The sequence below is a fragment of the Amblyomma americanum genome, chromosome 11 (assembly GCF_052857255.1).
Source record: "Amblyomma americanum isolate KBUSLIRL-KWMA chromosome 11, ASM5285725v1, whole genome shotgun sequence".
NCBI classification, from domain to species: Eukaryota; Metazoa; Arthropoda; class Arachnida; order Ixodida; family Ixodidae; genus Amblyomma; species Amblyomma americanum.
The window spans coordinates 99,857,467-99,870,094 of record NC_135507.1 but is presented as its reverse complement, the minus strand read 5'-3'; the positions used below and the strand labels follow the sequence as shown (position 1 = coordinate 99,870,094).

The window sequence follows — 12,628 nt, the reverse complement described above, 5'->3', positions numbered from 1 at the left end:
AATGTTGCGGGGGCATTGCAAAGACCAAATGGCATGACGTTAAATTCGTATAGTCCGTCGGGCGTGACGAAAGCAGTTTTTTCACGATCGCATTTGGACATGGGGATTTGCCAGTATCCAGAACGCAGATACAGGGACGAAAAGAATTCCGCACCTTGCAGACAATCGAGGGCGTCATCGATGCGTGGTAGAGGATAAACGTCTTTCCTAGTTATTGTGTTTAGGCGGCGATAATCCACACAGAATCTTATGGAGCCATCTTTCTTTCGAACCAGTACGACCGGGGATGACCAAGGGCTGCGCGACGGCTGTATAATCCCACGCTCGAGCATGTCGTCCACTTGCTCGTTGAGGACTCGACGCTCTGTCGCTGACACGCGATATGGGCGCTGTCGCAGAGTTGGATGGGAGCCGGTATCGATGGTATGGTGGACATGTGAAGAACGCCCGAGGGGAGACTGGCACGCGTCAAACGATGAACGAAATTGGTGTAACAGGTGGAACAGCTGGACACGGTAGGGAGAAGTGAGATCTTGATCAATGGCGCTATACAGAATGTCAGAGGGCGGTGGGGGTGACAGGGGAACAGGAGTAAGAGAGTCCAGCGATGGCGGGAGAGCAGTTTCTAGGTCGTCGTCAAGTTGCAGAAGTTCAGCCGGTTCGACGCACCCAAGGCATTCACCATGAATCAGGGTCACTGGAGATGAGAGAGGGTTGCTGACGAGCATGGCTGTCGTTCCGGAAGTCACCGTGAGGACAGCGAAGGGTAGCGGCATGTTCTTGCGGCGAAGAAATAACTCCGAGGGGGTAAAGAGTACAGTTACAGCAGGTTGGTTGCGTGGTGAGGCACACGAGAGGGATACAAGGACAGAGGAATTTGCCGGGAGCTCGACATCGTGAGACAGGTGTACTTTGGCCGGATATTCAGGAGACGGTGCGGCCGGGTAGGCGTTGGGCAGGGCAGAGAAAGTAACTTCGGCGCGGGCACAATCGACGACGGCGGAGTGCTCAGAAAGAAAGTTCCATCCTAGAATTACGTCATGGGAGCAAGAGGAGAGGATCAGGAATTGAATGATGTACAAGGCGTCTTGAATAACGACTCGCGCGGTGCAGGTTGCGAGCGGCTCGACCTGTTCGGCGGTAGCAGTGCGAAGAGAAACTCCCGAAAATGGCGTCATGACTTTCTTCAGTTTCCGACAAAATTTCGCGTCCATAATTGAGACAGCAGCTCCCGTGTCCACGAGAGCACAGGTTGCAGCACCTTCGACAAAAACATCAATAACGTTTGTTGGTGAGAGCAGAGGCCTTGTAGAGTTCTCAGGGGACGCAGCTCTTGCCTCGGGAACTGCGCTCATTAGTTTTCCGCAGCGGAAGGGCTGGCCCGACGGCGCATAGGAGATAGAGAACGGCGCCGCGGAGAAGAGGAACGATGAGAGGTGGCAGCCTGGCGATTGGTAGAGAAGGCAGGAGGAAATGGGTCCGCTTGCACGCGGGGCGGCTGTATGTAAGACCCATACGCAGATGGTGGCAGGACGTCAGCAGGCGAAGAAGGACGTCTGCGGCAGTAGCGGGCTACATGGCCGGCGAAGCCGCAGGCAAAGCAAATAGGCCTATTGTCGCGAGTACGCCACAAACGACCGTAGTGCGAGACTGCCGGCGTGAAGCGAGGTGACGGTTGTGCCACCTGAGCCCGATACGAGAAATCAGGCGGGGGCGTCGAAGGTGGCGGCGCTTGAGTGGCGTCTTGAAAAGGGCTCAAGGGATGGGATGGTGGTCTGGCAAGAACGGCGGAGTACGTAAGAGGGGCAGCCACAGGTTGCTGGGGCAGGGTGCAGGGCCTCCGCGACTTGGGCTCGGATCGTCTGCTGAAGGGTGGGAGACAGCGCTGGCGGGGGGTTCCGAACTCCAGAGATGAGCGCGAGTTGGCGTGCGATCTCCTCTCGAATGAACTTATGAATGTCATGCCTGAGCTGCTGCCCTCCTGCGGTCTCGACATCAGCGGACAGGACGTCGGCAGGCTGTACGGTGCGACGAGTGAGGACGCGTTGCTTGCGGAGCTCCTCGTAGCTCTGGCACAAGCTGATGACGGAGGCCACGGTGGCCGGCTGCTTGGCTAGAAGCATTTGGAACGCATCTTCATCGATACCCTTCATGATGTTTTGGATCTTATCAGCCTCGATCATATCGCTGTTCACGCGCTTGCAAAGATCCACCACGTCCTCAATATAACTAGTAAATGTCTCGCCAGGCTGCTGAGCCCGTTCGCGTAAGCGCTGTTCGGAGCGAAGTTTGCGCACGCCAGGACGGCCTAATACCTCAGTGAAGCTCGTCTTGAACGTGGACCATGTGGCGATATCGGCTTCGTGGTTACGGAATCAGAGGTTGGCGACATCAGCCAGGTAAAAGATGACGTTGTTTAGTTTCATGGCGTCGTCCCAGTGGTTGTGCGTGCTGACCCGCTCGTAGGAAGCCAGCCAGTCCTCGACGTCAGAGTCGCCGAGCCCACTGAAGACAGCCGGGTCCCGTTGTCGAGGTGTGCCGGAGCAGACAAGCGGAGCAGCCGGTGGCTGGGGAGCCAGGGGGGCGTTATTCGGCATTGCTGGCGTTACAGTGCCGCTGCGGAGCTCCAGGACGGGATCAGGAGCAACCTCCACCACTTGAAAGAGGGTTTAATAGCTCAAGCACCACCAGAACCAGGAAGGCAGAACCAGGCGCAGAACGAGGCCTTCTAGGCGTGCCCGGCAGCAGCACGCGCTCAGTGATAGCACTGCCGCTACCTCGTTGTCACATCTTCGTCTTTACATTATTATTATTATTATTATTATTATTATTGTTATTATTATTATTATTATTATTATTATTATTATTATTATTATTATTATGCCTTCAAATGAGCCAGAGGTCAAACCTCTTACGGCGCGGTTCGGGTGTCCACCGATATATGCGAGACAGTTACTATGCCATTTCCTCTAAACTGATTCGGGTGTCCACCTATATATGTGAGACAGTTACTGCGCCATTTCCTGTTTCAATTTTGTTTGCGCAGTGGCGTACGCTGCTAGGACGAGAAGGAGGAATTTTTCGCTCACGGCCGACGAAAACAACACCGGCTTTTCTGTGACACGGGCTCCTTAGCGCTGTAACGTTAAAAACACGTGCCGAGCCTCGGAATCGGACCAGGGCTTTTGGCGTTTAAAGGCGGAGGCGCTGCCACTCCGCCACGACGGCTCAAGCTTTAACCATAAATGCATTCTGCCGATGCACAAGCCGCCGCGCTTTCGCTACAACCAACCAACCAACCAGCCAGCCAGCCAGCCAGCCAGCCAGCCAGCCAGCCAGCCAATTCTGATTTTCATTTATGCCACATTGGACAACATAATCTGAAATTGTTCAACAGAGGGTAGTTATCCCTCTCAACAGAGAACTCGCCGTAACCCGTCAACACTGGGTACAGAACCGCCCACTCCGGGACCCGTTTTTTTCACGGAGTTAGCCGATGGGCGGAGCTTGACGTCACCTCAAAAAGTCACGTGGGCACTCCGCGATAAAAAAAAAAGAAGGAAAAGAAAACGAATTGTGTGCGCGCGCGCGCGGTGTGCGCCTCTAGAGGCGTGCCAGCGGTTGTGGTCACGTGGTTATTTGTTAAAAAAAAATAAAAAGGCTGTTTCTGCGCTTGCGCCTGTGTTGCGCGCGTTGAAAACGGAACTTTGAAACGCGCTCACAGTGGGTCCTGCGCGGCTTCTCGCGCGTTGAAAACGGAACTTTAAACGCGCTCACAGTGTCCTGCGCGGCTCTTCGAGTTTAGTAAAAGTTTGAGATGATGGACCCTGATTCGGCGGACGACCCACAAGACGTGATTATGAAGGAATGCCTCCGAGATCTCAAGAAAACTGGTGACAAGTGGACTGGCTATTTGCAGTCCGATGAAGAGCTGCAAGCGTTCGAGAAGAAGTTAGCAGCCGTTCATGTCCAGTTTTCTACGACGTCGTCAAGGAATCACAACTGTGGGGCATGTGAGTACTCTTCAAGTATGAAGTATATATGCTCTACTAATGTAACGTGACGAACTAGCGATGTTCAGAGTACATATATGTACGCATTTTATATATAGTATAATGCAGCCACCACGGTGGCCTAATGGTTATGAGGCTCGGCTGCTGACCCGAAAGACGCGGGTTCGATCCTGATGCGGCGATCGAATTTCGATGGAGGCGCAATTCTAGAAGCACGTTTGCCTTACGATCTCGGTGCACGTTAAAGAACCCCAGGTGGTCGAAATTTCCGGAGCCCTTCGCTACGATGTCCCTCTCATAGCCTGAGTCGCTTTCGTTAACTGGCCGAATATTATACTCGCTGTGTGTTCGATCAGCCATCTTATTGTCACGGTCTTGTTGTAGTAATTAACGCAGCAAAATATTTACAGCTTGCAAATGGGATTTCAATGATGCACAAGATCTGAACCACTCTTGCTTTTTTTTTTTTCTGGGGTTGAAGAAAGGGGGGGGGGGGGGAGTAGAGATTGTTCTCGTATATAATAGCAGGATATGTATATAGCACAAGCCATCCAAACAAGTTGATCCACGCTTAAAACTTCTCACCAGAAAGAAGTCGCAATTTATAGTTGTAAAACCTTTTTCGTCATGTTGCATAGCACAATTCACTCTGAGTAACAAAACTGCCTAAAACCGCAAGTCACTTAATTCAGAGAAAGATCTTTGGAACCTAAAATTTGCAAGATTCGGAACACTGGTTTGTTTGTTTTTTTGCAAGTGTCAAGCTGGTGTGATTAGCCTGTTTTATGTGCTAGATAGATTCTTGGGTAGATGTAGTTGGGTTTGCGGGCCGTGGGGCAATGGGTTATCCACATTTCGCCCCGGGCGCCGCTGACTTGGTCCTTGTATGCAGATTTTTTTTTTTAAGCAGCTCGCCGCGTGGCCCACAGTCCGGCGACGGTCGCCCGGCCGTTCTAAAACAAACAGAGCAAATGCTGCTGGCAGAGGGCTGCCGAGCTAAAAAATAAAAGCAGTAACGGCAGCGAGGGGTGCCTGAATGGGACCCGCTCCATGCCTGCGCAGTGCCTGCGTGTCTTGCGCCCCGGCGCATTGTTTAGGTCCGTTTTATGGCTTTTCGAGCGCAGTGTCAAAGAAAGCTTTGAGGACGTAGCTTGAAGAATGAAGCTCTCTTGGAAGGCTACTGGCGGGCCATCCTCTGGGTGCACGTGCGACGGTCGTGCAGCTGGATGTCGGTGCTTCTGGCCAGCGGGGCTCAGATGCCACCCTGTATCTGTTTTTAGAGCACCGGCTGGTGGAAGTTGCGCTTGTGTGTATTTTGTTGTCATGTTGATGTTGCTTTTGGAGTTTGTGGAAAAGTTCGATCGACTTCTTGGAATGCTCGCGGTCCTCGCGAGCAAACAAGCTCGAGGGCACCGGTGTGTCATTGGCCCCTTCAATTTAAGAGAAAATGCTCCGATTGGCTTTAAGAAGCTCATTCCTGATTGGTCGCTAAAATGGTCCCCAGGATGCTGGGGAAACGGATTTAAAGAGGCGTTTTGGCACCAAAAGGGGGTGACTTGGGCAGGGGCTCTTGGTGGAGAGTCGGAGTCGTGAGAGTACGGACAGGGCCAAACTTTGCGCTGGCCACGTTCCGAAGAACGAGGAGCCCCTATGTGTAGCACGAGTCAAGTCGGTCAGGCAGGACAGTTTCGTAGGGGCGAGCTTTGGCCTGACGCTCCTGATCGTTCTTGATGGCAGCGACCACACTGGTCGATGTGTAAAATATGTAAATGGTTTAATAGATAAACCAAGCTGTACATTTCTGCCGAGAAGTTTGCCTACGCCTCATCTTCCTCCTGCAACGTGTCGCGCCCAAACGGACCCCTAGGGCCCCTAAGTCTAACTGGTGTCTCTCAGAGTGTACTTTTTCCCTTTACCCAGCTCAACTGATGTTCTCTTCAAACCGGGGTACAGTGCCTGTTTCTCTGGACATGCCGTTTCAAGTCGTCCGACAAGTGGACAAGGACTGTGTGCTTGGAATTGATCACCATAAGGACAAATGTGAAAGCACTAGCACTGTAAGCACCTTGTGATCCAAACAATATTGTAGAGTAATAATGACAATAACAATCATTGGTGCAGTTATTTCTTATTTAATTGTGTACAGGCTGATGACACATTTGGCATATGTTTTCGTTAAGCAAATGATTATATTAAGTATTTATAAAAATGAGTCTCGGTTTAGTAATCAAGTTTAGCTTCAGCACAAGTCCTGCATTCATTGGCTGAATCCCATGTTTCGACAGTAATTCATCTTATATCCATAGTCGCGTTATGAAGCCATTGGAGATTGTATGGAGGACCATCCAGGGTCGAAGGGCAGCCTGGGCAAAGAGCACCAACCCGAAAGATGGGCGAGTTCTACGAATGATGTCAGCAGCTGACGCTGCCCGTCTAATTTCCTTGTTTGCCTACAAACGGGAGTCAGTTAACAGCAGTTTCTGAATTATATAGGGCAGCGCAGGCAGCTGTCTATATTAAAGCATTTCTTAAGCAAAACAGACCATAACGTTTTGCTACTTTCTGGTTACAAATAGGGTAGTGTTTTGGAGGCAGAAAATTTTTAAAATCCTCTAGCTAAACATGGCAGACCCTGTGCATATGAACTACATAAAATCTGCAGTAAGGTACTGATTTCATTGCAATAACGTGCACAGACAGTGGTAATTTTCATGTGTGGCTATGCTTTTAGGCACAAGATCCAACTGACTGGTCCAGCGAAGTCTTTTGCAAAAAAAAGATCAAGCTGCAAGGAACCAAGAAGAAGGGGTGCACTGCAAGCATGCATCTAAAGTGGATCAGCATGTACCCAGAATTCAAGGTTGGCCACTGTTCACGCATTTTATTGAACAATGCAGTGAAGCACAAGTCTTATCTCCGAGTTGGAAAAACAAGAAGAATAAATTTATAATTAGGTACACAGAACATACTGCACAGCATTTTCAGACACATTTCAGACCAATACTTTGACCAATAGACTTTTCAAAATTTCAGTGTACAGCTCGTTTTGGCTGAAACTATGGCCTATGGTTTTACGCTTCTCTTTTACAGCAAGAGCTGTTTATGTGAAGCTCCTCATAGCACCTCACTGAAGCACCAGTTATAATAATTAGATGCGGAAGAAGCAGTAGCTCTCGCTGGATATTGCACCAGGTGTCAGGCCTTAGCCTTTTCTTTTTATGTGTTTAAAAGTTCAGCTATGTGCTTTGCCTTGGATTTTAATTTATAATACTTCCTACATTAAAGCATAAAGCTTCGGCATTGAATATGCATATTTTATCATGACCATTTATGTATCCACATAGTATGATCATGCACCAGATTGTACCGCAAGTTGATTAATACCAAAAAATCAAGTTTATGCTCTGCTTTCACTGCAACACACAATTTGCACATTCTCATCTTTATACTTGCCAGGCCTTTTGTAATAATCATTTGTTTGCTAAGTTTAGGGATCCTGTTGAACAGGAAAACAAATTAAATCAGTTTCTTTTACTTGTAATAATAAAACCTTCTTGTAACCTCGAGTTCATCCTAATCGATTAACAAGAATTGCTATGTGGAAAAAGCAAGCCTAGTTAACGTCATTGGAGGCATGAACAAAGGCATTTAGAAAATTCATGCTAAACCACATTTCTTTCACTTGGCCCCTGATAAATTAATTATTTTGCTGTTTAATTTGTCAGAAAGGATCTTTTCCACATAAAAGAGTGAGCTTCTTTTATTGTGTTGAACTCTTATTGTGATCAGATTTTTATGTGTTCATTGTTCTGCTTGCATTTCAGGTTGACATCCCTCAACACACAGGGATAGGAAAATCTCTGCAAATGAAGGCGGCAAAAATAAGAGAACTTGAGGAGCAAAAGGCCCATATAAACTGCAGAACCGAACAGCGCATCTATGTGGCAATCTCGCCCATGAGTTTCCACCATGCTCACCAATTTGGCGAAATGGCAGGCTTCAGCCAGACTGTAAACAAAGCTGTGTCGGCACGAATTCAGGACCTTGTTTGTGAGGGCGTGACATCGGTACAGGAAGTGAAAAAGTGTCTTGACTATTATGTACAAGACGTTCTGTTTGGAGGGAAAAACAAGCCATCAAGAAGCTGCAGAGCATTCTTCCCAACACAAGAAGACATACACAACCACATACAGGCTGCTCTTCGGAGAGATAGGTTTAGCTCTTTTGATCAAGAAAATGCTAAGCAGTTAATTGATAAATATCAGAGAGAGGAGCCTGATAGCAAATTCTTTTACAGACAGTATCAGAAGAAAACTGAACAAATCAATAGCCTTCCAAGTGATGACATTTTGGAGCAAATGGAGCAGGAATGCGAGGAAACGCTACTGTTTTGTTACCAGTCAAAATTTATGAATGAAATGCTCATAAAATATGGACAATCAGTTTCATGCCTGGATGCAACGAACAAAACGACAGACTATGCTCTGCCACTTTTCTTCATTGTCGTGAAGACAGCACAAGGCTACATGTGTGCCGGTGTTTTCATAACGCAATTTGAAACGAGTGCCTGCGTCGCAGAGGCCCTTGAAGTGTTCAGGCAGTGGTGCCCCGACTTCAATCCGCAGTATTGGATGATTGACTACAGTCAGGTAGAAATCAATGCCCTTCAGAGCAGCTTCCCCCAAAGCCAAATCACAATTTGTGATTTTCATAGAGAGCAGGCATGGGGAAGGTGGCTAAAAAGGTCCGAGAATTGCACTGTTGCAAAAGAAGATGTCCTCTTTCTGCTGCGAAGAATAGCCAATGCAACCTCTGAGGAAGAAATGAATCAATGTATTAATGATCTCAAAGCATCTCGGCATTGGGAAAATGAAAAATTCAGATGTTACATTGACACACATTGGCTGAGAGTGAAAGAAATGTGGGTGCGTGCATATAGGTTAAGCTATGATGTAGTGCTGACGACAAATAATGGCACTGAAGCACAAAACAAAATCTTGAAGCAGTATTACATCAAAAACAGCCATGGCAGAAAGTCTTTGGCAATGCTGATCTCTACACTTGTCAAGCAATTTCTGCCTGACAGACAACATCAGCACCAAAGGAAGGTAATGAGCCTGTCATCATCGTACCGGACATACAAAAACAACATCCCAGAATATTTGCACAACCGGCCACCAGCTTTTATTAAGCATGTAATGCAGAGGATGTTCACTGCATGCGAGTACACGCATGAAGACATCAAGAGAAAATCTGCGGTAGGGCAGTACCTCGTACAGTCGCAGTCGTCATCCAGCTGGCACACGGTGGATTTTGCAGGGCCGAACTGCACGTGCATGGATTTTGCAGCAACAAAGTTTCCGTGCAAGCACTTTTGTGCAGTGTTCAGGCTGACCGAGAGTTCATTTTCTGACCTTCCTGAAAGCTACCTGAATCGGCCTCATGTTGCTGTGACAGCCTGTGCTACTGCTGATGACCAAGAAAACGAACCAGACAGCCAGGAAGGGCATGGAGGAGGAGCAAGTTCGCATGAAGTGACAGCTCTCAGCATACCTCTATGTTCTTCGAATCAGCTGAAGATGAAGCGAAACAACTTTCGAAGCATAATGGAGAAGTGTGGCAGTCTCCTTTTTTACTGCAGCGATTCTTCAGCTCTAGACAAAGCAGCAGAAAAACTGGAGGAAGCCTATTCTCTTCTTGCACAATCAGTTCCGTCTACCAGCGGTCTGTTCATCAGAAACTCCCCAACAAAAGGCTGTTCAGGCCAAGCATCCCACGCTTCACAGAAGGATGCTGTACGAGCAGCACCTAAGATTTTGCAAACAGAAAGGACGAACAAGGAGCACTGGCGCACTAGAGGCCGTGTTGGGAAACAGGCAGATGAGCTGCGCAAGACCATTAATGTTAACCCCTTAGAGTAAGGAATCACTCAGTGGGGCACCATGATGCAAGAGGAAAATTTCACAAACAAGGAGCAATGATATCTGGAGCTTAAAGCACCTGGCCATGACAGATGCCATAGTACAGGGCTCAGGATAAATTTTCATGACCAGAGGGTCTAGAATGCGCTGGCATTGCACAAAATAGAAGAATCGTCGCATCTTGTCCTGGCTGAAATGTTGTCACCTCAACTGGGATTTAATCTGCAATGCCATGCTGAACAGTGGAGTGCCTGAGCCACTACAGTAGGTATTTACCAGTAAAAGTGGTTGCTATGGGACCAGCTGTACCGCATTTCTTAGGTGTGTGGCTTATTAGGAGAACACATTATTCATATAGTGAAGATGGAGGATAGGAGGATGCAATTCAAGATTTCTTATTCATTCTTGGCCCAGTTTAACCACCATCATGAGATACTTTCTCCCTCAAGGCTGAACCTTGTTATGCTTAAGAGTCAACAAATGGGACAATTTTTGACATGGTAATAATCCTATCATCTTGACTATGCCCTCAGTTTTGGTGAACCACCAGAGTGTTCTGCAATAGAACTACAGGAAGCTTGAAAGCTTTGCCTGCATCTCTATTAAGGCTTACTCCCTGCTTGAGCCTTGCTACGTCAAGAAATCAGTCTACTGCATCTGTCCACCTCGGCTTGTGGGCCTCTCCTACTAAACGAGACCATTCTAGCACTGCACCTGGACCTCTCGGCAAGGCTGTAGTGCATAGCCACCTGCTAACGCGATTCAGGCTTCATTGTTATTTAGTCACACTGTGTGTCAGGAAGTGGCAGCTGTACCAATTCAACTTTTCCTCTGTTCACGTGCTCCCCTTATCATGCCATGTAAGCTTGTACAGCGACGACGCCACATGCCTGCGGCTGAGTTGTCACGCTCATCTTTGCTGGAAGCATCCAGGGTTAGTTGGTGGGTGCATTAATGTACTTCTTCAGACTTTGGGTTGCTGCTCCTCTAATTCATATAGCAGTGTCATGGACACATTTAATGAAGCACAGAGGGTGCTTCTCAATTCATCACACACTCTAACCTGCTACTTGGATAATTCCCCACAATGGCCTTTTTCTGCCACTCCCTGCAGTCTTCCCAGGCTGTCACCGTGGAAACACAGTAAAAAAATATCATTCACACCTTGCACAGCATGCTTTGAATATACCTGGGCAGGTCTCCGTATCAGATGTTTAAAAACCGTCCGGTCTTTGCACACTCGAATCATGGTGAAAGTTGCAATGCCTAAAAATGATATTCAACATCGTTTACAACCAGATAAAACGATTTCCAGACATACATGCGGTTTAACACGTCATGACCAACCCAGATGAAACACAAGGCGATTTTGGTACCTCAATACCGGACCAATGCGGACACCAGTTCCTTCCCCCCCCCTCCCCCCATGGACTATTGCAAGTGGAACGGGTTGCCAAATAAGGTGCCTGTCAATGTCCGAATCTATTTTAACAGCCGTTGTTCTTTACTTGTGATTGCTTTGCATTCCTTATTTCAGAAGTGCCAAAATTTGCTAATAAATGTTGATTTTTCGCTGTACAATTTTGTTGTTTTTGTATTTTTCTTGTTATAGTATGACAATGATTTGTAAAAAATATAACTTGAAATGCTATGTAATTGCTACTGTCTTAGCTACCAAAAGGTTGCCGGCAGTGCTGAATAAAATAAAAATAGAATAAAATAAATGCAGCTTTGTATAGCTTCCCCGATGAGCCATGAAATGCAGTGGAATGCTTGTTCAGTTATCGGAGAGAAGAAAGCTGAAGCAGATTTCAGTGCACTGGCATTCATTCTCGGCAGTCTTCAGACAAATCTCCAGGGAAGAAGAGGTCCTGCGTTCACAACTCCAATCTTATTTGTTGACAATGGATCAGGTCCAATGTACTCTATGTAAAGGGATCTGACGACAGCAAACAGGCACTGAACTCGTGTAAACCTCATATCAGTACCTCTTCAATTACTCTGTGTATGCAGCATGTATAGCCGAGTTTTGGCTCATAAGGAATGGCATACAAACTTTATTTTAACCTATTGCTCTCGGGCTGCCTCACGTGAAAGTCGTTCAGTCAAATCCATTTACAGCCAGATTCACTGGTTTTTATCGACGGGTGTTTTCTCGGGAAACAGCAAAGGGAACAAGCACATATTACATTTAATATAGCTGCATAGGCACTGAACTTGCTGCTTTGTAGTTACATGACTGTGAACACTTTTTGACATCCTTTTGTCTTGTCTTGAACCGTGGTTTACTAAGCTTTCTTCCTTCTGATAATGTTTTGGTGTTCCTGGCAGCCAGGAACTAGCTGAAAGGAGTGCCTGCACAAGTGAATTGTCTACAGCCCGTCGCAAGTGCCCGGAGCACAGTAATGCAAGTCCCGCAACCTGAAAGAGTTCTGCAACTAAATGCTGTCACATCACTTACTGTTCCATCATGTATTTCGACGTTTGAAGCTGAGTAAAGGCGCGCCTAGTTAATGCAAGTTCTCTTGGCAACACATCTTCGAGATATGTGCTGGGGCTTTCGAATTTCTGCACGTAAGGAGACTCATGTGCACCCCTTAATTTTTATTACTAAGGCTGAACAGCTCCAGACAGCGCGCTCAGACATACCCTGCCTGGCCTCTCTGCATGGCTCGGCTAGCTGTGGCTAGTTTC

The 12,628-nt window shown here is 47.5% G+C and overlaps 1 protein-coding gene and 1 pseudogene across 1 annotated transcript; one reads left to right on the top strand and one right to left on the bottom strand.

Moving 5' to 3' along the window:
- Nucleotides 1-1,703: 1,703 nt before the first annotated feature.
- Nucleotides 1,704-2,597, bottom strand: LOC144109826 (uncharacterized; annotated as a pseudogene).
- Nucleotides 2,598-5,480: 2,883 nt separating this feature from the next.
- Nucleotides 5,481-11,337, top strand: LOC144110189 (uncharacterized). Its single transcript, XM_077643024.1, has 3 exons — nt 5,481-6,070; nt 6,745-6,873; nt 7,838-11,337. The coding sequence occupies exons 1-3, from the start codon at nt 5,942-5,944 to the stop codon at nt 9,932-9,934; spliced, it is 2,355 nt and encodes a 784-aa protein (XP_077499150.1). The 5' UTR covers nt 5,481-5,941; the 3' UTR covers nt 9,935-11,337.
- Nucleotides 11,338-12,628: the final 1,291 nt, after the last annotated feature.

Coding starts and splice junctions, on each gene's coding strand:
- LOC144110189 (XM_077643024.1), top strand. CDS start 5,942: ATGTTCTCTTCAAACCGGGGTACAGTGCCTGTTTCTCTGGACATGCCG. Junction 6,071..6,744: donor AATGTGAAAGCACTAGCACT/GTAAGCACCTTG, acceptor CTATGCTTTTAG/GCACAAGATCCAACTGACTG. Junction 6,874..7,837: donor GCATGTACCCAGAATTCAAG/GTTGGCCACTGT, acceptor CTTGCATTTCAG/GTTGACATCCCTCAACACAC.